This window comes from Homalodisca vitripennis, chromosome 4 (genome assembly GCF_021130785.1).
Source record: "Homalodisca vitripennis isolate AUS2020 chromosome 4, UT_GWSS_2.1, whole genome shotgun sequence".
NCBI classification, from domain to species: Eukaryota; Metazoa; Arthropoda; class Insecta; order Hemiptera; family Cicadellidae; genus Homalodisca; species Homalodisca vitripennis.
This window is the reverse complement of record NC_060210.1, coordinates 130,325,116-130,351,882: the sequence shown is the minus strand read 5'-3', so window position 1 is coordinate 130,351,882 and position 26,767 is coordinate 130,325,116. Positions and strand designations below refer to the sequence as shown.

Sequence of the window (26,767 nt, the reverse complement as noted above, 5' to 3'; positions counted from 1 at the left end):
TAATCATATGAACGCAGTTAAAATAATTATTATTGTACCCTTTAGAATGTATGTATCTTAATTACCACAATTAAAACATTAAGGATGTACCTTGAGAATGTCGCTGTGTTGAGGAGCATCAATAAGGTTTCCACCTCCTTGAGACTGGGACTGAATGGCTGTGATGCTCATCAAGAGGTTCACCAGGACACATAAAGCAGTCTGCAAAGGGTAAGAGTACATTAGTTCATTAAACAACAGTAGTCTTTAAATAATAATTCATAACAGTTTTTGTTAGTAATAACATTGGCTAACTTTAACCACTGGACTGGAAAGGAACATCATTTTTGTATTTGTGAGGTGATTGAGTAGCCATTTACCTATTTAAGTGGTATACTGCACTGAAAATACATCTGTTATAGTTAGAATAATCTGCAATGAGTTATTATAATGTTAGTCATATCGTCTAGAACAGGTATACTTTAGGTGTAATTAAGTTGTGAAAATAAAACATGCCCTCAAAACACTCCTTTCCTCTTTACAGTGTTTTTTATTTTTATATTCTTAAATAAATAAATTATCATGTATATTTACTTGTATTGTGTAAACTAAAGTTGTGTATGTGTATTTTCATTTTGAAGATCTGGCATTTTGTAAGAAATTAATAAAAACGCTTTAAATTTGAGACAATTTCAACTTGATGAACTTACACAATGATACATTTGCATTACAAGTTTTTAATGAAAACCAAACTTAAAGAATATTAAAACAATTTCCGTTAATAGGGCTTAGTAGACTCCAAAATTGAATAGTTTGATGGATTGTTCATGCAATTGCTACAGACCTGGTTGAATGACAATGCTCCAATCTAACAACTCAATGTAAAGTTTCTTAGTTAATAATAATCATAAGTCTAAGTTGTTCCAAGTCCCTACATTAAGATACAGATGAGTAGACCATTCCATATAAATGCAGCACAACAGCTAATCTTAGTTAAAAATAACACACTATGTGTTGCTAAGTGCTAATCTTGGGAATGGCTGGACCAATCTGGTTAATTCTTTCTTTTTAATATGCGTTGAAGTCTGAGTAAAGTTTTTATATGGAGAGAAAAATTAAAAAACTTCCACAAATATATTATATTCGGAAAAATAATGATAATATTTACACAACAGAATCCAAATTTAACTTACACTAAACTTCTATTGATACTTTAAGCTGAAGTTCGCCAAAGAAGTTAAAACTTCTGTTTGGATTTAATTTAGAAAATAATAAATATACACAATTTGACCGGCAGTCAGACCGACAGATTGTACTTGTGATGAATTTGAATTGTGAGGATTTTAGATATTAATCTCAAAGTCATGTACATTCTGAAAGAATGGGAGGCCGGAGAGCTCTGAACCAGCCTCTCCAGTCAAAGCAGGCAGGGGTTGGCACACCCTGGTTGAGGCTAGCAAAAACCTCTGATATTTAGGGAACGAACCCCACCAACTCCAACAGTCATCTCCTGCAGTAGATTAGACCTATTGAATTACCCTTGCACCCAAGAATCTTGACATTTGCGGTTTGTGATGTGCCGCTCCTGGACATCCATAAAGTTGCCCAGATTTAAGTGACAGATTGGTTTTTGCTGTGCTTAGTGGTAGGTTCAACTGGAAGGTATAAACCAGCCAGAAGTGATCCCTGCTGGGTGGACAATAGCCTTGCACATTTATTTAGTGTATGTGTATCCTTGAGATCAGGAGTAATCTAGACCTCCAGACCGTCCTGTCCCGAATAACTGACCATAAGGAACGAACAAGTACCCAATTAGTGTTTAGACGCCAAAGAGTTCCTTGCCTGTATACGAAAGGTTCCATCCACCCTACTAAGATGGGATCAGGACTTAATTAAAATCTCTCTTAGATGTTACGCTTGACTTGTCCTCCCACTGATAGGAGGCATATCAAGGAGGCTGCCAAACAATCCTAGGAGGGCTAGTACATCAACAGATTTATTTTCCCCAAGTGTTGTACAAAGTCAAATATAAATATGTGAGATAACTGTTGTGTTGAAATGGGTGTAAAAAGGCAACAGCGTTGTCAAATCTAAGTTTCTTCTTAGTAATTACTGTTCAGAAACAGCTACTTATAGCTGGAAATAAAGTGTTGAAAACCTATACTACGAGCTGATTCTGGCCTAGCTCCATAGTACTCGTCTTTGGTTCATTAGATTATTTTATGAGACATTAGACATGTCCTTATGCCTGATAGAAAGAAGTTCAGGACGGACTACCACCTTTGTAAAACAAATCGAATAAGAAATGTAGGCTACAATCTTAAAAGAGACTTATTTTCAACTGGTGTATGATACACAAAACAAGAGCAGCACAATTCAGTGAGGATTTCCTGCAGAGTCCAGTTTTACCAATAAGTAACTGGTGTAGGAGGCGAGTTTGCATTTTTTTAAACTTCTTGACAAAATTGATTTGGTGATAGATCCATAGAACTCATACTCAGAGGTGACCTCATTATGGACAGTACAATCCATAAAATCTCAAGATCTAGAGGGATTTTATGGGGGACAAGATCAAGACTTGTTATAGCAGAATGTTGCCACTGGCTATCATTTGGTAATCCCAATATTAAAACTATGGGCAAATGATGAGTAAAACTGTATTCGTTTGAAAATATCAAACGATCTTAATATTGATTGTTGATCTTTACAATCGGATCAAGAGATGAAAACATTTATTTGGTACACTTATATTATTGACAATGTACGATTGACTTTAGATTTAATAGTAAATATGGTTGCAGGATCACTCCAAGGTCAGTTGAATGCTCAGTTTGGGACAAAGTTATGTATGTTATCAACTAGTAAGTCGTGTGTATTAGCACTCAGCTTCAGTAGAATGAAATGCGTAAGCATTTAGTTTTGCTATAAGTGCATGCTATTCTAGGGACACCAAGATTGAATAATATGGATTCTGTTAAAGGTGCCGAAGCTACACCCAATAGTGAACCGAGATGACTTTCAGAAACAACATTGTCATCAGTGATAGAATACAGTTTTTGATGATATTATCTTTGTCGTGTTTTATGCCGAAGATTTAATCCAGGGGATACCTACCTAGAATCAAACCAAAACCACTCCGCAATTGTTTATCCAAATAAATACATCTAAGACGCCAAAAACTCGTCGACATCATAAAACGCTTGCGATGCCAAGCACTCGAGCGCGGCCCAGTGCCCACACAGCTGTGGTGGACCCCGCTATAGTGGAGCGCTCCGGGCGGCTCGGCGTGGCGGCCTCTCAAAGCACTTGATAAGGCGCCGCTCTCTGATCTGCATGCTAAACAAATTGACGGCGACTCGGGCCTACTTGTCGCTGATTTATGTGGCCCACAACATTATGCAACAGATGATTGTGTTACCTCCATTGTACACCGACCGAGCCCTTTAAATTTGCCGCCTATATTGCGCCGCACGCGGCCCCCCACCCCTCGGCCTCTGTTTATAATTTAATGGCTGTCTGCACTTTATAATTTAGGTATGTTTATTGCTATATTTTTAATTTTGAAATTGGCCGCCGGAAATTGGCGGTTATTCCTAACGAGCTTGTTTATTTGGCGGAGGAGTCTTTCAACTTGACGAGCGGCGAGTGGCAAGGGTGTCTTGCAAGGTGGGGAACCAGCTGCGCTGTCTTGGACTTGTCTGAATCTGTAGCAGGATGAGCATCTCCGAATTTCCAGACTGAACTGCCAAATATCACAGTCTGCAGTATTGTTTTCATACAAAACTGAAATGTTTCTTGCAACGTTTCCACTAGCTTGACCAGGTCTGACCCTTTAACTAGGTTGAGGATCTTCCCAATTCCTAGACTAAACTGCCAAGGGAAAGTCTACAGTATTTTATTTTTCATACAAATTATAAATGCTTCATGCACCATCTCCTTCAGAAGGCTGTCTTGACCTGGTCTGACCCTGTAACTAGGTTGAGGATCTTCCCAATTCCCAGACTAAACTGCCAAGGAAAACAGTCTGTTGTATTTTTCATACAAATTAGAAATGCTTCGTGCAACAACTCCTTCGAAGAACGCTGCCTTGACCTGGCCCGACCGCGTAACTAGCTTGAGGATCTTCCCAATTCCCAGACTGAATTTCCGAAGATGGCAGTCTGCAGTATTGTCTTCTAACACAACTGAAATGTCTCCTTCAAGACATTGTCTTTAGTTAGTATGACCCTCTAACTAGATGCCATAGAAGAGGGCAAGTTACTCAATGACTGAAAAGTCGAGACTATTTTACAAACCCAATTTCAACAGTACAATATCTTAATGTTTCCAATAATATACTTATTTTAAATACCGTCGTTAAGTGTGTTCATTAGAAGATGTATAAGTTTATTTCATTATGTTGCTGTAAGGAAGTAATTTTAACACCGTTGCCAAATATGGAACTAGATATTGGCTTGAGAACAAAAGGATAATATGATTTCCCACGGCATTTGCCATAGTTGCATGTTAAAAAATAGAACACTATGTTTCGAGGGTTCAAACCTACCTATTCCAAAGGTGTAAAACTTCTATTACTTAAGATTTACTGATTCAGTGAGTTAAGGAAGTTTGATGATTTAGGGACTGAGTAATTACATTTTTGGTGTCAACAGAACTTTTAACCTTTTTATCCCAAAACCGATAGATTTCTTTCTTAGACCAAGATGAACGTATGTACCAATTTTGAAGTCTCTAGGACCTTTCTAAAATATAATGTTATCGCAAAGACTGCCAGATATACGGACGGATCACCCTTTGACTCCAAAATCAATTGAGTTTTTTCTTAAACCATGAGGGACCTTATATCAATTGAAAGTGTCTGAAATCCTATTATCCTTTCAAGAGTTATCGTACAGATGGACGTACAACGATCATACTTAAGGAAGGATCTGCCGGATCCTTAATAAGTACTTTACGCTTTCAGCATTTCTCGCGTAATGTTAGTGTTCTTTTCTTACAAGGATTATAGATAATGACCCAAGTTGGACTGCGTTGTACACAAATCATTTGTAGGAATCCGAGGTGCCAAAGAAGATCTGTTGGTAGTAGAGATACTGGACGTTTGACTTCACAATTCTCAAATGTTGAAAGAGGAAGCCGACCCTCAGTCAAAGTCAATTCCTCGAAACGTCACCCCGCGATCAACACTGAACTATTGTTGGAGCGTCCACTCTGGGTGTCCACTCTCAATGATTTGCCCTGGGTGACAGTCACATTATTTGAGTGTGACAAAGAGAACCGACAGAGTCAGGTAAACAGACCTCCCATCTTTACCCAGAAGTCAGTAGCCGAGTCGCTGTCACTTTGATTAGTCGCTGGGTGTTAAACATAGACCGACACCTTCCTTTCCCGTAGCGTGCGCCAGGACACGATTCATCTTAGAAGTCCTGCGACTCACTGGAAATCGGTCATTAGAAATGGTCCCGGAAAGTGGATGCTACACGCTTTGGGACAATAATAGTTTGTAAAACTGTAGCAAATTTTACACCCTCATTTCCTTCAGTAAAATAACCGGCTCATGTCCTCATGGAAATGCGTAATAGGTTAATTTAACTCCACAGTAGACCTACTAAGTGATGGCTTTTAGAGATTATTGGTATACAGGTAGCCTCAGTCTGTATCACTTTCTAAGGTACAAAGAAAAATACTGGTATTTACAGTGTTATATTAATTGTAGTATAATATATAATAGGGTTTAAGCTTAATTCCTAAATTGCAAAACTTGTGATAGATCAACTGCAAAGATAATTTACCCCCTTTTATGGACAATGGTTGGGTTGATTGTATAATGGTATACAATAAAAAAATGTTAACATAAAATATAGTTTTAGCTGTTTTCTTGTGGTCGGCGAACAGTAAATGTACTAAATTAGCAGCAACGAAAGTTTGGGGGAGGGAGGATCGGATGGTCTATTACTTGCCTTGTTAATTTTGATTGTACGATTGTAGGTCCACGCCTAGTTTTGACAAGGGTGACTGACTTCACTTTTCAAAACTGACCTGGCCGTTCATTAGTTTACTACATGCACTGATTCTTCATTCTGATCAGAACACAACGTACTGCTAGAGTGGCTTATAATGGTGTAACTAACCCGACTTTGTTTTTTGTATATAGATTTTGTTTAGTTCTTTCTGTAGCTGATTTCTTCTGTAGTGTATTGAACAATATTTAGCAGATACAGAATATAGATCTCGAAACATCCGTTCAAATGCTGTAGAGTGAGTACGACGATCCCTATCCCTTGTCAACCCCTCGTCAAACGAAACTCGTGAATCTGACAGTGCGTCACAGGCCGGGGCCGTGGACTCACTGTCCAGTGTCCACCCCTTAAGTAGTAGGTAATAAATGGCTCCAACAGTTTTACGATGTGGACCTACAGTTAATTCCATGCACTATTTCTCAGACACTATAAGAGATAGCCGTTTATATTTTACAAAAAGTCATATCTAAGAAAAAACAAATTAATTTTAATAGAGTTTGTAAATATAGTTTTAAATAGATATTTTTACATTTGTTTTGCTGTAAAAAAGACTACAAATTTTTAATAAAACTTGCCATAATTCAACTAGTACTATATAAAAGAGACACAAATGATTCAAATAATGGAATAATATGTATGGTACAAAATTTAAAGAAGTATCTTACAGTTTATGAGAAAAGGGGGTTTTTATATAAAAATATATAGTTTCTCGGTAAATGCCTTGGAAACCGATCCTAACTCATATATAATATATAAATAAACAGGTACATGTACTGAATAATCACAAGCACATGATTGGTCAAGATCCTGTTCCTCTAAAAACATCCAATCTTAGTTGAGTGAGTTTGGTCATCTGTTAGTTCTTTTTGAACTCTTATTTTTTGTTCTTTTAATTCAGAGCTCATCTTTTTGTTTCATCAGGTTAATCTGATCAAATTGTTAAAAGGTCTATTTTCTAATTGTTCAGTTAGTCATCCACTATAATTACCAGTAGTTTACTCTGTTACTTAGCACAAGCCGCAATCAAATAATATTGTTCGCCGATTCATCGGGATTTTTGTATGTCCCCATGAAGACATTTTTGAAGAGAGACTGGTGAAGCTATGTTCCTAAATATTAGTATTATTTTCTTAATTACCTCTTAGGAAGGTGGAGATGATCACGGCGATGTTAGGGAGTTTGCTTACTTAGGAAACTTACTGACCACTGTGTTGTTTTTCTTTGTTTTTTTTATTTTATTTTTTTTATTCTGTAGACTTCATGTCTTAGCAAAAATGTTTAACTAAAGTTCTAGCCATCCCAATTTCACAAAGAGATACTTCTTGAGGACATAAACTGTAGACTAAAACAAATATAACAAATGTTCGTAAAAGAATGTCTAAACAAAAAATTCGTAACGGATATTCCATGTTCGGATAGATAGGCCTAGTAAACATTTAATGATAGTTAACAGTATTATGTATATTTAGAAGCAAGTCCACACCAAAATACAAATAATTTTCTATTGAATTCAATCCAATTGAATATGTAAGTTTACATCTTAGGATTTTAATAGTGCTATTTGATTGAAACTGCTTATGTTACGAATCCTGGAAGAACGATACAAAGCGATTAATAATCTCCGTGACTCGCAGCTGGTGGTTTTATGGATTTCTTTGAAGATTTCAGACTAATTTCCCAAAGTTGGAGCGGCTAATTTCATTAGGCTCGCTGAGTTCGCTGGAAAGTAGTTTTTGTTACTCAACCTAATTTCCAGGATGACGGAGAGTTTCCCTGGTCGGGCGGTGCGCGCGCGCGCGGAGGTGAAGGTCTTCGTGCGGCACCGGGCCTTCATTAACCCGCTAATTGTTCCCGGAGACTCGTGTTACACGCCTACCATAAAACCCAATGACAGGAGCTGTTGTCGCAAGTCCTCGCTGCTGGGGAAGGGTGGCGCCACCTAGCGACATGTCACTCACGATCCTCCTCGCCGTCTCATCCTCCAACTCGAAATCCAAGACTTTTCAAAGTCCCTTCTCAGAAACGATAGTTTTAGAGTTAGAAAATAAATATTCATTATCCCCGAGTGAAGAAGTATTTTTATTTGCCTTGAACGCTAAGTTTGAACGTTGAACAAATAAGATATTTTTATTATATAATAATATCAGTTAATGGGTGGAATAGAATTTATTATTTAAAATTATTTTATAAAGCAATTTATAGGTAAATGTACAACAAATCGACATGAGCATCTGAAGAACAGTGGTTTAATAAAATAGTTTTGTTACACGGTTCAGGTGTTAGCTGAAGCTGATTTAACACTTATACTTGTGTCTGACGGTTGGTATTATGTGTGTTAAGCTAAAAAATATATAATCTAGGAATAAAATTATCGTTTCAAGTTTTTAACCCTTTTTATGCCTTCAGATTTCGACATCCTCAAAAACTCGATCGATTTCTTTCTTAGGGGAAATTTTGTTAATCGATTATAAAGAAAAGTCAGATGACGTGCTTGTACAATGCAAACTGGCTCTCGGATCCTGGGATATATCTAAAGCAGCGCAATGCGGTACGCCAATACAGATCTAAGCGAAGAGAAAGGACCCGTATTGTTGGCGGGTAGAATATTACACTTTTCACTTTCACTTTAACAAATCGTCATAAAAATCGACGCATTTTACGGTTGGTTTTATGTGTATTCAGCTAAGAAAATATCTGCGAATACAATTATCTTTTCAAGTTTTTAACCCTTTTGATGCACTTCCAATTCAACCCAAAAAATTCTCTATCGATTTCAATAAAAACCTGGGGTGTGCCAGCTCCAGAACAATATATAAAGTAGGAGTAACGTGGTAAGTTTGTACAGATCCGAGCGAAGAGAAAGAGCCCGTGTCGGTGGCGAGGAGAATATTTCACTTTGTCAGAGCGGTTTATAATTCGGCAGAAGTGGAACATAAGGAGCACGTGGAACGCGGGCGTGAGAGCGAGATGATATGTTTCAGGAGCACTCGAGGTCGAGTATCGGGTGGCCGGGCTGAGCAATGGACCGCGACACCAGCTGTGGAGTGCAAGCGGCGCGAGCGATACCTTACTAATGAATAGTCGGCCACGACCGACGTATTGTTTTCATTCTATCACCTCATTGGCTCATAAACTATCTTTGGTAAAGTGTTCCTTGTTTTCCGCGTCTTAGACCTCGTCCTTCAGTATTCTAGGTGTAAAATACGTCATACTTCAATACCGGACACAGATTCCTTTAATAAGTATTTAAATTGTAATGGAAACTAAAATTAATTGCTAAATGGTTATTAGAATACGATACCAACTTAAAAAGAAAACGTTAGATGTGCTTCTAGATATGTTTACTAGCCAAAGCTGGGATGTAATCGGCTGGTAAAATATATTTTTATTTTAAAACCATAGCTCTTTAATATTAATTATAAAATACCATTTTAATAGATTCATAAACATTTATTTCGTTACATATTTTTTTCCGGGAGATTTCTGGAATTTTCTCAAGTCATAAATGTTTCTTGTCTTGGTCAATAATTTCTTTTAACAAATATCTACTGTGTTTGGTGCAAATTATATTTCTGCTGTAGAAATCAAAATAAACAAGATAACTTCCTTCCTTAAGACATAAAACGTAGAATAAATGTTATCTCCTCCACGAAGAAATACAAGTCTTTAAAATTAGGACCAAAAGTAAGGGCTGAATATAAAAATCAGAAGGTTTTATTATATGTGCTTTAATTTTTTACTGCTGTACATGAATTATATCTTCAGGAAGTCAAATTTTATATATAAATAAGTCATAAGATATATTTTAATAACGTTTAATTTAAGAAGATAACATAATTATACTTCATTAACATTTTATCTTAATAAATTAAATTATTTTATAACTAAAATCTAATTTTTCCATCAATCTTTTATTTACATACTGTAAAGAATTCACATCCTTATCTTCAACAGTAGGCTATTCCTTTAGAACTGATTATAATGTATCCCAAACATTCTTCATCTGCTACTCCTAGCAAATTAATAAAAACTATCCTTTCTTGTCTTCAGAAACGGTATTTTAACGGTATAGCTGTAACCAAACCTGTTAAAACACCAACTGCACTACCTCAATGAAACTATTCTCACTGCAGTTATAAACTACACCGTGTAGTATATAGTAGGATTTCGGACATTTGCCATCGTTATACGTTAAAATATGTATAACATGTGTTACATATTTTGTAACATATACGAGTTCGTTTTATCCAATCAAACCTTCCATTGTCAATAACAAACTTTAAACAAAATAATTCTCGGTGCGGACTTGGAACTAGTAAACACATCAGTGAACTTGGAAACTTGCACTTCAAATCAACTAAGCATCCCAAACATCCGACCTCTTTACATAAATCTAAGGATTAAATCTAATATTTAAAGGTTACTTATTCAAAGTGCATTTTTTAAGCAGTTTTATACATTTTGTATCAACGTTTTACATTTTTTATACAGTAGCCTACAATTGTTTTGTGAATACTGTAACATGTGTAATTGTTGAGTAATAAACATGTTTTCCTACTACAAAACTACTCACGTAGTATTTAAAACGGCCATATCCGTTACATCACTGTACAAAAGTAATTAAGTCATTACTGTACGTCGTTTCAACATAAACAACCACTTGTACCTTGACAGTATATTATCTGCTGGGTATTCCCGACGCTGTAATATTCTATTGATGTAATAATAAACTTTATCTTGATTTTAATTTTATAATATCTAAAACTGATTTAAATGGTTGAGAAAGAGCATCGAAAGCTTAATTAAAAATAAATGTTTGTTTATAATAAAGTGACATTGTATTATTACAATGTATTAGTAACTAGTATGTAAGTCCACTAGGTGCATATGCTTGTCAGCTAAATCACCACCTAAACGCACTAACAGGTGCAAATGGTTATTCACCTTTAACGATTAGTTCTTATTTATATAGTTATCTTCGAACCAAGGTGCATGACAGTGCATTACGCAAGAAATCACCAACACTACTGGAGTATGTTGGCCGCCTTTAACTATCAGCCTTTAGCTTTTTTTTGTAATTGAACTAAGTGCAAGTCAGTGCACTCACTACCCAAGTAAATCACCAACAGGTGCAGTAGGATCTCGCTTTTAACTATTAGGTATTAATTTTTATAGTCATTGGACCTAGGTGCTTGTCAGTGCACTCACTACCCAAGTAAATCACCAACAGGTGCAGTAGGATCTGGACCTAGTAATCACCAACAGGTGCAGTAGGATCTCGCTTTTAACTATTAGGTATTATTTTATAGTCATTGGACCTATATTTGGTATTCTCGCTAGTGTCATGGACCTAGGTGCTTGTCAGTGTACTCACTACTCAAGTAAATCACCAACAGGTGCAGTAGGATCTCGCTTTTAACTATTAGGTATTAATTTTATAGTGATTGGACCTAGGTACTTGTCAGTGTACTCACTAATCAAGTAAATCACCAACAGGTGCAGTAGGATCTCGCTTTTAACTATTAGGTATTAATTTTATAGTGATTGGACCTAGGTGCTTGTCAGTGTACTCACTACCCAAGTAAATCACCAACAGGTGCAGTAGGATCTCGCTTTTAACTATTAGGTATTAATTTTATAGTGATTGGACCTAGGTGCTTGTCAGTGCACTCACTACCCAAGTAAATCACCAACAGGTGCAGTAAGTTGTTCGTCATTATCCATCCTCTAAGTTGGTCAATGGACAGTAAACTTGATTTCTAAACTAACAATAAAAATTACGTCTGTCGGAGTAACGCCCATTCCACTGGCATTGTTGGCATTCCTCCAACCAGGAAATCGGGTTGTACAGCCGGTCACATATTTAGTGCGTAGCACTATGAAAAGAAACCTTATCTTCTTGTGAATTATGTGGTTAGTTTAAATTTTAATGTCTACGTTTTTATTTTAAAATTCAAACTACTTTTCTGAGCAGGTTTTGGGGCATATAACCAATGATTACCATTTACAGAAATGCCAAGTTACTTACTCTTATCAACCTATCACTTTCCACCCCCTAACCCACGAAAGAATATTTTATTTGTTATAACTGTATTTGAAAGTGTAATAATTTATGCACCATCTAGCAAAATTGCGCAATAATAAAAATAAGTACAACATTATGGAAAGGGCATACGAATGGAAACGAACACACACATTTACATCAACTTTTTGGCTTGTAAATTTATTTTATAGGCTCAGTCATTAATAGTTTTCATCTTTACTGATAATTTGAGAGATGTTGCTCAAGCAAATAAATATGTTTTATTCACTATTGTACTGCAGAACGTAAAAATTGAATAACTTATTAATTTAAAACGAAATGCGTCATTGAATACTTTGAAAAACCTAAGACCTGAGTATTTAGTACAAGAATAATACATTAGAGAGAAACACTACTATAATACCTAACTCTATCTGTAAGGTTTCTAGAGAAAAGTTTCATTTCTAAAAAGACATTAGTTCTGTAATATTGCATGTCCTTACATGGGAATTTGTATCGACGACATCGATTTCTATCACTTAGTAAGATGGTACAATTTCTCTTCAGTGTGGCTATTAGCTGTAAATATTTCTTTTATGTATGATTACCTGCCTGTCTGAAGGACATCTCAAGAATGAAACGAGATGTAGACTTGAAGTTTTGCACGCAACTCCAGTGAAACTTGTTGTATGGTTTGTGGGCTGGTGTACTCCTATACTGTGACAATGACAGTGACGAATTTGTGGGTGAAATATCATTGATAAGAGCGTCAACTTTACTTTCATCCTTCAATCTGACAATGACGTAATTGTGAATATTATGGATCAGGATAACCTTTATATATTAAACCGTCAAACAGTCAGTCGTCTCGTGGTCCGAAACTGTTTCATTTTAAAGTTCTCAGAGAACTAAGTGCACAATATGTTCAATTACTTTGCTAGTTTGATGATTTATTATTTGCAGTAACAGAATATCAATTATATATAATCCGATATACACAATGATGGATTCTAAAACTAATGATTAACACAACAAAAAATGTACTATCTGTCCGGAAAACATGGGTATGTGGGGCAGGGCGAACGATGTTTTCTGGCTCGGTTGTAGAGTTCCAGTTAAGGTGTGCATGCTCGGTGCTTCACCTCGCTTTGATCTTGCCGCCGACAAGAAAAGAAGGAGTGACCGACTCCGTAATCACGCGCTGCTTCTCTACTGCTGCCTACTCCCCCTCCTCCCCTCCCACCTGCCGACACACGCACGCACCGGGCCCGGCTCTCCCCAACTGTGGAAACCAGCGCATAAATAATATCAATGGAATAATAAGTAAAACAACAATAAGGTCTTCCGTGCCAATGTTCTCGAGTTTGTTTACAACGATTACGGAGCGCATGCCTCGCCTCCGGAATTCTCGTACCTGGTCTGCTGCAGGCTCCGTACGCCTTGTAATCGGTCTTGTCACGGACTAAAGTTTTTACTTCACTACAAGAGGGATCAAAATGAATACATTGTCTTGTATTTATTCGAGATAATATTGTATATTATACCTCTTGTTAAGAGGTTTGACAATATTATGTATACGTTTTTAGCCTTCTTAACGCAACACTGTGATGAGAGTATGCCCTGCATAGGCACAATAAAATACACCATTGCTTCAACTTCGTGACGTGCTTTTGCTCTTATCCCCTGCACAGTGACATCACTTGGGTTCATTCTCTCCAGTATGGACTTCATCCAGTTTTTGTCAGGTATCACTTATATTTATTTGAGTGGCAGTCCATAGCCACATTTTTAGTTTTTTTTTATGTATTTGGGTCTTTTGTTCACCTGAAGAAGAGAGTATATTTCAATCCTCGAAACGCAGTGTTATACTTTTTTTTACATATAATGATGGTAAACGTTCGAAATGTTAGTATCCTTACAGTATGTTAATTATGAAAAACGAAACCCAAATCGGGCACAATCTTAATCACCACCCAATGTGTTTCTGATACCCTAGATGTGAAGTTAAACTGTTGAGAAGATAATTTATTAGTCCCAAAATAACTCTGTCGAAGAAAGTATTTTTTAATATAATTTAATTCATTAAAACTTCATTTTCCCTCCAGGTCTACATCACAGAATGTTATAGCTTGTTCTATTCTTTATTATCTAGCAAATGGTGTAATTCAATCAATGTATAACTTCGTGTCTTTAATAAACTACTCCTTTCCTGCAAATATTAAGTTCAGTTTTAAATACCCACTTGTGTGAATAACGCTGTCGCTGACAAAATTCAATAGAGATGGAAACAAAAATATATTTAAAAAACGCATTGTTGTATATGTTAGTTGTTATACAAATGTACAAACAATGCCAACTATTAACATATACCATGTTACATTCTGCCAGCTTTTCCTTATTGGAATATAACACTTAATTTATATATATATATATATATATATATATATATATATATATATGTATATATATAAACACACTCTAATAATTATTAAATTTTATTTTTGTGAGGTCTTTTGAGTTCAAGGAACACATCATCAGAACTACATAACCGAAATAATGTGGGTCTGATGATGTGTTCCTTGAACACGAAAAGCCTCACAAAAATAAAATTTAATGATTATTTGAGTGTTTGTTCATAAGTATAAGTATACATATAATATGTTTTTAAAGGATTGCGGAATTTGAAGAAAGCTTAAAGCTACATTTTCTTATTATGAGAAACAGATCACTTGAAAAAGTAAAATATGTTGCATACTATCTAATTTTACACGAAAACTGACAATTAATTTATTTTTGAAAATGTATATTTTTTCAACTTGACGTAGGCTATTAACGTTTTGATGCCAAATTATGGCTGTCTGCGACAATGAATTAATTTAAAACAATTACTTTAACGCAAGTAAGTTTTTAAGAGTGGGTAACAATTCATTAATTTCGATTGTACCGATAACTATTTCTAGTAGTTTTTATCTTTTAACACCTAATGTAAGGTCATAATCTATTATATGTTTTCGTTGCCATTATAAGAAGAAGAAGCCACACATTTCACCGGTGAGATATCCTTTTATGATAATATGTATGCACAAAACCTTTTTGAGACTCAGATTGTCACCGATTCGGAAAAAAGTGTTAGGCAATTTTCAAAACTACAACGAAATGTATTATCAGTATTGTTACTTTAGTGCATTTTTATCACTTCTATTCCGTACTCAAATATTCATAAGAAGTCCATAAAATCTGGAGATCATGTTTCTTTTCAAATTTAGAACCTCACAAATATACATTAAGTAGAATACTATAATAAGGTGTTGTTTTAATTAGATCTCCCCTTAACTTCCGACGACATGCAGATATAGAAATTCCAATTATATGAAGGTTAAATCCCTAAAAGAGTAGTTTTTGTGATAGCAACGTGAAATATTTTCATTTGTGATTATTCAAAACTTAAGAAAAACTAAAGCAAGGGAAGGATTTTTGCTACACTTATTATATGCTTTCAGCGTCTTGCACGACAACTGTGTATTCTATGATAAATTAGTGTAATGAAAATAAACATCCCATATTATACGTTGTACATTTATATGTATACTGCTCCCGAACTAGAAACAATAACTTCAATTTTATAATTTTTACAACCACAAAGTTATATTTTATGATTATTTCTACAATTTTATCTTTGACCTCAAACATCTTACATGTTAGTTTACCACATTATTATTCAATTCTGTCAATCAACAGTATAAGTATAAGAGAATATAGTAGTACAATTTGCAAAGTAACTTCAATGTAGTGACAAATTTCTCGTCCTTACGAAATGGATAAAATTGTGACGTTGAAGAATTTAGAAATTTGAGCGATTGATAGAAATGACTATTTTTGTATACACTGAGCTAGATAATCGCTCTAACGACAATTATTTTTGTATTATATACTATACGGAAGGTCCAATTTCAATTAAATATTTATTATAGAAATCAGATTTTCCCCATATACTTACACATTGTTAAGATTTAAATTTAAATTTTATCGCGCCATTTGGCTGAAGATCGATCTCCACATCTCCGTACAATTCTTGCTTGATGAAATATTTAATTTAAATGATGGATGAAAATACACACACCGAACGAATACTCTTTTCAGTTTACGATTTATTTATATTTAAACCCAAAACCTAATATTATAAAATCTAACCAAGATTTTGCTAAAAATAGTTTTAAAAGCACTTAACATTTTGATGAAACATATACAACTTCAATTTAAGAAAACTTTGATTTGATACTTAAACGGTATTCTTTTGTATTTTGTATAAAGATACAGGCATAATATGTTTAAAATGTTTCCAGTTACTATACTGCAAATGACATAATATTTTTCAGCACTGTTCAATTAAGTAAACTTGTCATTACATTTTTAGTTTATTCCCAAAGAAAATTATTTGGTTTGGTTTTAAAAGTTGCAAAATTTTATATCTGTATTGAAAAAAATTCAATATGGTTTGTCTGTACTTCCCTTTCTCTATGTGACTCACAAACTTTGAAATTGGACTAAAATATTAGAAATATTCTTAATCGGAATAACGGCTACCGAATGTTTCCCGTTTCATACAGAGCTGAAAAGTTAAAATTAAAATCATCTCCGAAACGTAAGTTTAAAAACCGCTAAAAACCTCTCCATAGCGAGGTTGAAATATTTCAAGAATTTTATTGTGGTAGCAATGGTTCGACACGATACGAGTCGGGTTAATAATAGATAACATTGTTAACGACTTTTTAAGTGGTTATGGTTTTTAAGTGGTTTTCAGTTGTATTTTAAATTATTGTTGATGTAAAAGGAGTTGCTCTGTTTCCGAACAATGGACTTTATTTTCCATGTATCAGAAAAATGTATTTTTGGTTTAGGACTGCGCGAGTAACTATACTGAATACAAAATGCAATTAATATGTATTTATTGGCTGAACGTTAGCAATGCCGTGTAACTCGAGGGGCTGGAACATTTTATTTGTGTCCTCAAGATGTATCAAGAACGAACTGACCTAGTGATCTAAAAAATTCATGAAGTTTCATTTGTATACAAGTTATATGAAGTTCGATAATGGAGCATGTCAGTCTATAGGATTTGGCTGAGTGTTAGTGAAGATTTTGCACTGGCAACACCATGATGTTGCATACATGTTGTGGTGTTTTGCATTGTACAGCAAAATTTTGCTAATTTTGTGAAAAAGACGGTGTGTAGAATTTTACAAAATGTTAGAAAATGTTAGGAACAAAAACTGATTTATTTGATGCAACTGGGAAGTTAAGGTTGATACAAATAGTTTGGGACATTGGCCAATGAAAAAGGGAGAACGCAGGCTACGTTTTAATAAGAGGTACCATTTATTGTTTTCGTCAAATAAATAAATAAACAGAAATCGATATCCATACATTGTGAGACAGATGTAAAACATGAATACCACTCTAAGAAACTAATGACTTGCATGATAGTAATAACGTGAACGTTTAAAAATAAATGCATTAACTTAAACACTCGTACATTGTTTGGAACAGAGTTAAATTTTCAAAAAAGCTTTTGTACCAAGGTACGACAATATATTTTTTAATTAGTAACTAGAACTGAGTTTAAGCATTTCGGGAATATAGTTTACATTTACGCCTAAAATTAACTTAGATAGACATACCTTAAACAAAAACTACAGTCATCCAAACGTGGACATAACCCACTGAAACCCCAAAGTGCTACTTCTGGTCAAACGGAAATTATGCTGGTAACGTGTTAAGATTGACAAGCTTACTTTTTTAAGTAGATGCCGCCGATCTTCTTGTTAGCCTTATTCTGCCCGACCTCATGGACCACTGACATATGGGAGGATCTTATTAAACTGTTAAAAATTATTAATTATTTTTAGAGTTATGAATTATTATTATTATTAAAAAGTCGATACAGTACACGGTCGACTGTACAGTACTGGTAAAGTTGCAACGATCACATACAGGATCTGAACCTGCGCTGTATCTAACTCAGGCGTCAAGTGTGACGCTGTAAACCACTCGGCAACCGGCTCTCTCAACAATCATACACTGCTCTTACTCGTACGTGTAAAACACATAGCTTATTTATGATAGCAAACAACATTCGAAACATTATTCTAACACTTCTTCCTCGTGTATTCACGACAGCAAAAATATAATTAAAATGTTTGATTTTCTTTTCTAAATTAAAAAAGTGAAGCATTAAGGGTAATGGGTTTTTTTGTTTTAAGCAATTGATTTATAAGGTAAAAAGTGCAACAATGGTATTAATTAAACAGTTATATTTTTAATTACTAGTACGTGAAAAAGTTGTTCTGAGCCTATTCTTATTTTATTTGAGCCTATTAGAATTTATTAGAAAATGAATCAATTGTACACATCGTAAAATATAAAGATTAACCCTTCTATATACCCAGGTTACAAGACTACGCCTTACTTCGTAATCGTCCAGAGTTCTCTGATTCACAGCCATTTAATATATGAACAGCAGCTTTGACGTCTTGCAGTGTCATGTGATCTACATCCAAATGCTACGTGATCACACATATAGTATAGATACACAAGCGTGATCGTTAATCGTAATCTAACTATTAGAGCTACAAATATGGGAGTTATATTAAAATTTAGCTTATTTCCACGTTTATACATGTAATGCTAATTCTATAAACATAATTCAAGTTTTATGTCGGTGACAAGGAAAAATACCAGTTTTGGCCCTTTCCAACCAAACTACAACTTCGAACATTCATAACTCGGAAACTTGTATTAGTGTAACTTAATATAATTTAACGATCCTATGTTTGCAAAACAAAATTTAAAACTAAAACATTGTTATCTGTGCCAAATACAGGCTTTTGGACTCACTGTTGTGTTCCAGGTGTTGTGTGTAAGGGTATTGATCAATTTGTCAGAGAATATAATGGGTTTTCTGGAACTTGTTTTATGACAGACTGTAAATAAACTTTATATTCTCTTAGTAAGGTGTTAAAAATAATGGTTTAACCGATGCAGAAAGTTGTTTTGTACAATTCAAAAGAAAATTAAACAGACGCGTTGGGAATTGAAAGTTTAAGGAACTCTATGAAGTTTATATCTAGTTGTATATAGTTTTTACACGTGTTCATTAATGGAACGAAAACAGCGATTCATCAAGTACTGAAATTAAAAATACAAATAAAGTAGCTTAAAAATATATTTTAGAAGTTGGAATCCCTTGTCTAGATCCAATAAGAATGTCAGCAATTTAAATTTATTAATTGTTACAAAGTGAAATACATTTTTGGGCTGCCCTTCTAGTGGTGAATTATGGTAAGGACACCTAATGTTAGTTACAGTGCGAGTCTGTATAAGATGCCGGCTAAAAGATTTGTAGTTCAAAAGGAATTAGGTTAATGTTTTTCAAAGTATCTTTGGCATCCAAACCAATTGTCACAATGTAGATCAAGTAATCTATAACAGTATTCTGAATTTTTGGTAGACAATATTCTGGACCTTATGCTAGGAGATAGTGTAGCTTGCAGATATGCGGATTCCAACTAATATATGTAACTGTGTTCGAGGGTGCTTGAAGGTTCTAGGTTAGTCCATGCCAGAAGAAGGTCTTGATGGAATTTCCCACTCTATATGAAAATGGATATTCCTCCTAAATATTAATAGTTAGGTAAAAATGGATGAAATTGTGGGACACTATAAATTATTTGTTCGAGTCGATTAGATTCCAGGCTTGTCTTAAGGATATTGTTGCGTTAGACACGTCCTAAAATATCCATAAATATTCGCAGAGATGCTTAGTTTAATTTTGGCATCCATTTCCTGAAATCAAACCTATTCGAAGTTTGAAGCTTACCGGTCTATTGCTGTTGGATTGATAGGGAGCATAAATTCCCTCCCCCCCCCACTTCAGGATTTCTGATGTCAGGGGTCTTAGGACGCATATACTATTATCAATGTTATTAGCGCCTATTGTTATAAGGATGTATGGAAGTGCATACACGTAGATATAATCAAACTTACAGGTGAAGTCAGGAATAACTAGTTACATCTCTTAATGACAAATTCCCGATTGGAGTGTTTAAGATTCGGCCTTGTAGGGTCACAACTTACAGGCCATGTAAGGGTTTTAATGGGATGGGACACACGTAACTGGATGTTTTACTATGCCATCATTGGCTTCGGCATTGCTTGAGGACTCTTTCCTCTAGGAAAAGGTTCATAATTAAATTCCTCATAAAGCTCATTGATAGGATAAGTTTCCATAAGATTATTACATTCGTCAAAAATATATAGCTTCTTGAAGCCATAGGGGTTTCCTTATAATATTTTTTGCGAAAGAAAATGTATAAGAAAAGTAATTGAAAATCATAGCTGTAGAAAACCCACAGAGGAAAATTATTAGAGGTTTCATAGACAAATGAATATTATTTGGGCAAACGCAGCTTATTTTATGTTGTAGTTTGTGAGTTTGAGAATCTAGACCTCTTGTTCCTCCTAAATATGTTTGGCCAACTGAAATTTTGAAATATTTATTTGTTATCTATTTATATCTTTACGATATATCTATCGTATTAATTACGTTAGTAATTAATACGATAAATATACTGATTTTTATTAATAGATAAAACCACATTAAATAATAACTAGGTTGAACGAGCTGCTTATTGTAGGAAGAATAAGCGTAGGCTTACTCAAATAAGACGTAGTTTAGATAGAAGCTGGTCAAGGATGGAGCGATCAAGTAGCCTACGCAAGTACAAATAGAACTGTTACACAACGGTCAGTTTATTCAGTGCTCGGTATAGACAAATGAGTGACAGCGCTGTAGCGGTGACAAGCGCCTGGCATCCGTGTTTTTGCGCGCCCAAGACAATAAGGCGCGTGCATCGAATTCCCGGTGCCACCAGCTGATTATCTGAGTACATAATATACAACAGCTGACTCGGTAGCATTCGACTGGTGTCACCGAACTCACGACAGCTTCACAAGTAAATTACAGTTTGTAAATAATCTATATTGATACATTTTGTACACAAGGTATGAATGATTAGCAACAAGTGTGTGCGTTATGGTATATTTTAGAATTATAATGAAGATTCACGCATAATCCAATGTTAGATAAGTAGAAATATCTACTTGATTTAGGGGTTGTATACAATTTATTAAGTTCACTTGGACAGAAACCAAATTTTGTAATGTTTGTATTTTAACATGGTACAATCCAAGATGTCGTGGAAACAATTACGTCACCCATTTATATTATGATTATGGACGTTGAATTATTCTTTGTTTGAAGTTTGTTTTTGACGATGGAGGATTGCGAGAGAAACAGGATTTTCCGGACATTTGCTTTCGTTCAGTCGTATAACAAATCATGTACACTACGTTTCGAAATCTGCAATCTGATCTCTTCCTCAGGTAAATAGCTAACCTAACACACAACTCAATGAAGGTTAAAATAAATCATACCGCAGCGCTGCGACTCGTTGAGTATTATACTGATTTATAATACTACCCTACTACGAAAGTTTGATATACAAAGTAAATTGTACATATAAGTACATCGATTTTATTTTACGCATTTAGTTGTACATACAAATATTGTGTATTTGCTAATGAAAGGTTATGTGCTATTTGTGCAAAAGTTCAGTAGTAATGTCAAACTTGACACGACTAATTAACGGAACTTTCTCATTTCTATCGATCAATCTCAATCGTTCGAAATTTCATGTATTAATATAAAATATAAACCATATTAATATAAAATATGCGTCGTTACGGTTAAAAGCCAGATTATGCCTATACACTTCTTTTATCAAATTGACTTCTATCAAAGTAAATTTAGTTATTTTAGTGATAATCTAGACCTAAGCAATTTTCATTTAATTGCACGCGCAACACTGGATGGCGGGAAACGTATACGTACTGGGGATCGAGTAGCTTAATTTAGATGAACAAACACTGAATATAAACACAGATGAAACGCTACTTGCTCTAAACAAAAAGTAAAAAGATAAAAAGTTTTTTTCTTTAGGAAGATAGTGGTACTTCTCATACATCTCAGTGGTACATCTCATTTAGGGCAAAGTAAAACAGCTGTTTATGTATTAGATCATTTTAAATTTTTTAATACAACATTTCTTCTAGGAATCGGTAAAGATGAAATTATTTAAACGCATTTTATTGGGGAGACCAACAATTGCCGATAGTTTACAGAAAATATCTTCAAAAGTCGATGTAAGAACTGATCAAGAGTTATTTATCTATACTTACTTTTCCTTACATAATATGATACATCATGATAACTGTCTAAAACAAATGTAAAGTCAGTTTTGGAAGCAAGGAAAACTTAAAAATAGCACTGCAAGAGTATGAATAGACGTAAATAACACTATATTATATTAGCGTAGCATAAATTAAGTACACGTTGTAAAAGATTATACAACAAAATATATTATTGTTTAAACAGATTCCTCAATTGCAATTATGTCATATGATATATTCACGAAATGAATTCAAATTATAATTGAGGAAAAATTTAAAATACTATAATATTTAAAATATGTCAGTATATTACACACGTTTTAATACTGAAGTGCAACTCTGGAAAATAGTAATGACCTAGGCATAGACGGCTTATATGACTATTAATGACTATACTGGTTAAACGTGTTTTAGTCTACAAAAGTACATTAAACAAGCGAAACAAGTAATTATTTAAAAAATCAATGACTATAAAAAAACAAAACTGAGTAAATTTGCAATTTAGGCTGATAAACTAGAAATTATAGTATAAATAAAAATTAATGTAAAAATAAAAATGACATGTGCACGTGTATTACCGTCATATCCGAGCGCAGTGAGCACGATGCACGTATTGGAGCGCCACTTCACTACGGTGTAGGCACGAGGCACGATACAGCACAGCGCGGCACGACAGCTACTGTGTCCGTACTGAGAGCCGTGCCGCGGCCTGCGAGGTGGTTGTGGGGGGGAGAGGGTTGTGAGAGTGTGAGGAGGGGGGCAATGATGAGAGGATATACCACTGACATCATTACCTATCACCAAAAACAATTCTTTCGAATATCGTCCCAAAATTGTTGGCACCACTCAAATTTTAAGCTTTACGAACGAATCTTCCGTCTCAAATGAACGTGTGGTGTGGTGAAAGATGTCTCCAATGGATCTTACATAGATTTGGAAAGGAAGGGAATAGAAATTTGGTAATGTTTTTCATATAGTCACAAACCAAAAACTATCTAACTTTTAGGCTGAATACGCATTGTTCATACATCTGTATCTAGTGTTCGCGTAGTTCCTTCTTAAATGCTCAAAAACTTTGACATACAAGTACAATCAGAATTATTTTTTAAGCTTACTACAGCTCTATTAAAGTAATAATTTAAATCAATTCATTTAATTCAAATACTCCGTTAGAGAAACTTAATGTGTGTCCTTTGTTTGAAGTTTGTGTTTGACGATGGAAGAATTGTGAAGGAAACAGGATTTTTTTCCGGACATTTGCCATCGTTCAGCGATGCAAAGAAAGTAACATTTACATGTTACTTAATTTTGTAGTCTTTAGTTTAGCCTTTTATATTAAGGATTTTTGACACTTGGAGAAGAGGGTAGATTCTAGTGGGGGTGTCCTCAAAACGTAGTATTCTATTTCTGTAACATATAACAATGGTAAATGCCATTTTAATGCCATCAGTTCCTTTTCATGACTATAAGCCAAATTTAGATGTAAGGGCCAATTATTCTGAAATAGGTAAAATTACAACAATTAAGAATCATACAGGTTCTTGTTAAAATTGTACCGTTATCTATCTGCTCGTTTTGTACCAAACCCTTGATTGGAGAATCCTAGAGATCTGAAACTTGGTGCATAGGTTTCTCTTAGCCTGAGGAAGAACGCTATTTATTTTGAGGTCAAAACGTCAAAGAACAGCAAAGCTGCGCTTACAGTTAGTTAAAATCGGTTCTGTAAAGACTTTGTCTTTAGATACTCAGTTGTATTGGTTTATTTATAGAACATTATAATAACAATTTCTCTAAATGGACAATATCATTCTGAATATACATTGTAACAGTAATTTGGGTAAAATGGTTTTAATGACGTACGGCACTGCATACAATTGTTCTTTTACTGAACGTAACACAAAACGTGTTATTGTTTAAGTAAGGACCAAACGCAGTAGACTCTGGAGCTTGCCCTAAATAGAGTTAGAACATGAATCTTATTTCACATTTAACTGAACAAAAATTATAAAGCAAAATCAATATAAAGCTCTTCTGGAAATATTTCTCGTCTGCAGAGCAGTGCATATTGAAAAATATGCAGCACTTCCTAGTTTCTTGTCTTTAACAATATTTCTCAGTGGATCTTAAATTTTCTGCTCGATTAGTCTTAACAAAGAGAATCAAAACAATTTTTAAAATAAATTGTTATTATTACCGTATTAAAAAATCTTTTTCGTTTCTTTTCCAAATAATGTAAAACCAAATGTTGTGTTACACGAATTTTCTTTTTTCACGTTTCAAACAGTGTATCCCTAATCAGAACTGTGATTTTATACAGTGATATAAAATGCACTCTAATAAATATACTACATTTTGTTTCAATGCACGAAAAGATTTTTCAAATAACGACAAAACCTTGGAAATATAACTACAAATATATTTCAAATAGTTTATTGAAGTGCTAGACCGTCATCTATTAATAATGAATGGTGCTGAGACTTCAATTAACCTAATTTCGAGAGTAAGAGTTTCTCTCGAGTTTATGAACATCTGTTAGTTTTTCAAGAACATATAAAAATTAATTTTTTAATTAATAGCCTAACAACTGTCGTTTCAGTTTTTCATTGGTAATAATAGCGAAACAGACACATTAAGGGGATAATAATATTTAAAAAAACACTACTATTATTAGGGGTCAGTTACATGACCGGGTATTGTAGATAGAGATTTTTAATGTGTCTCTTCATAATATTACAATGCTGTATTACAAAGAAATAAAATATTACGTTTCGAGATATTGTATATGCTATCTTGTTTGTGAGTCAACCTAAAAAAACACGAATTTAAAAATGTACGTATAACTGTTAACAATCTCCAGGACTCCAGGACGGTTCACTCCAGGATGATCTATATCTGGAGGAATAACCTGCATTGTCACCTACATCTCGGTGAAACAATAGATACCAAGAAGTGGTATATCAGTAACAAACGGCAAGAAATTGGGATAAAGAAATAACTTGATTTTATATTTGACATGTGTATTTTAGTATAATCTAGTTTAATGCTATGGTTGTTTGAATGGGTGGAGCTCTCTTTGTGTTGAAGGTTTTTGCAAAGAGAAACTCTTCCTTTTCCCGCGCTGACTGATACAGTTTAGGACAGAGAAAGCCTCTCCTTCTTCCAAAAAGGACTGAAATGGTGCCCATCATTCCTCCTCATAGTGGCTGTGCCATAAAGATCTCGGCAGGAGGCGGTTCCAATTCCACACCCAAATGCAGAAGAGGTTTCCTTAGCCTCTTGTCCTAGTGAAAAATGTTAGCAAGATAGAGAAAACAAAGGAACTGAACTCTGAAACACTGAAAAATGTATATTTAAAACATTTACACAATTTAAGTGGTGACGAACGAATCTGATTATTGTTGTACAGTTGTTAACACAGCATTTATTTTGTTTATTTTACGTTGTGTAAAATAATCTGTGAAATATACGCCTACTAAACACCACTGGAATATATATTAAATTTGGATTGAATAATCAATTTCAATCATAGTGTCTATATCCAATTAAACTTAACACAACACATAGCACACAACACGAGTATGTTTACCATTTAATTGGATACGGTAATTTAATTCTAAATAGTTTGTTTGTATAATTCTGTTTCACCCGCTATTCTCAAACACGTATGCAGAGAGACTTCAATGCGCGGAAGACCAGATGGTTTCCCTATACCATCAGTCTATATTAGTCGCTATAATAACATCGTATTATCGAAATACAAGTATATTTTAAGTTTATTACATAAGTTATTGTTATTAATAAGTTCAAAATTCATAAATACTGTGAAAAATATAAATCAATGAATCTTTTTCTTTTGAGAAGCTATGGAGGTACAGTTTTAATCCAAATAGCAATAAAAACAGATTTCTGCGAAATGGGAGTTTTATGTGAATATACTTAATGAAGTGGAAATTCCAAAAGATGGTGTTTACAACTACTTCAAAATAGTAGATGCTATTCCAAGGAAAGCTCCTACGTCTACTGCTTCCTCGAAACCAACAAAAAACTGTTTAAAACTGACTTCTCTGAAAACAATTAGAATTCAAATGGGTATAACTTGTATTGTTGTGATACGTGGTTAATCTTGTATGTATGACACACGTTTAATATACAACATAACAGATTTACATATTAAAGGCAAAAAGATTTATTAATGAAGCATTAAACAAATTACAGCAACTAATGCTATTACTTTAACACAAACTAAGCTAGTAACTTCCCAATGTAATAGTAATATTTCTTAGCATGACAATTCTTTAATAGACATCATCAATAAGTTTCTATAATACTCTGGCCCTAACCTTTTGAAAAGACGACTATATAACCTTCAAATCCTACAATTCAAGACGATATTGGCTAATAACTTTACAATTACTGAGTATAAGCTCGTTTCTTTACACATAACTTATTCATGGTTGGC

At 34.3% G+C, this 26,767-nt stretch overlaps 1 protein-coding gene across 1 annotated transcript; it reads right to left on the bottom strand.

Moving 5' to 3' along the window:
- Positions 1–86: 86 nt before the first annotated feature.
- On the bottom strand, positions 87–25,219 carry LOC124361191. Its single transcript, XM_046815231.1, has 3 exons — positions 25,150–25,219; positions 22,887–23,102; positions 87–201 (listed from the first exon to the last, which is right to left on the bottom strand). The coding sequence occupies exons 1-3, from the start codon at positions 25,217–25,219 to the stop codon at positions 119–121; spliced, it is 369 nt and encodes a 122-aa protein (XP_046671187.1). The 3' UTR covers positions 87–118.
- Between the last annotated feature and the right edge of the window lie 1,548 nt (positions 25,220–26,767).

Coding starts and splice junctions, on each gene's coding strand:
- LOC124361191 (XM_046815231.1), bottom strand. CDS start 25,219: ATGCAGGTTATTCCTCCAGATATAGATCATCCTGGAGTGAACCGTCCT. Junction 23,103..25,149: donor AGTCCTGGAGATTGTTAACA/GTTATACGTACA, acceptor TTTTGGTGATAG/GTAATGATGTCAGTGGTATA. Junction 202..22,886: donor CACTGCGCTCGGATATGACG/GTAATACACGTG, acceptor TACCCTTTGCAG/ACTGCTTTATGTGTCCTGGT.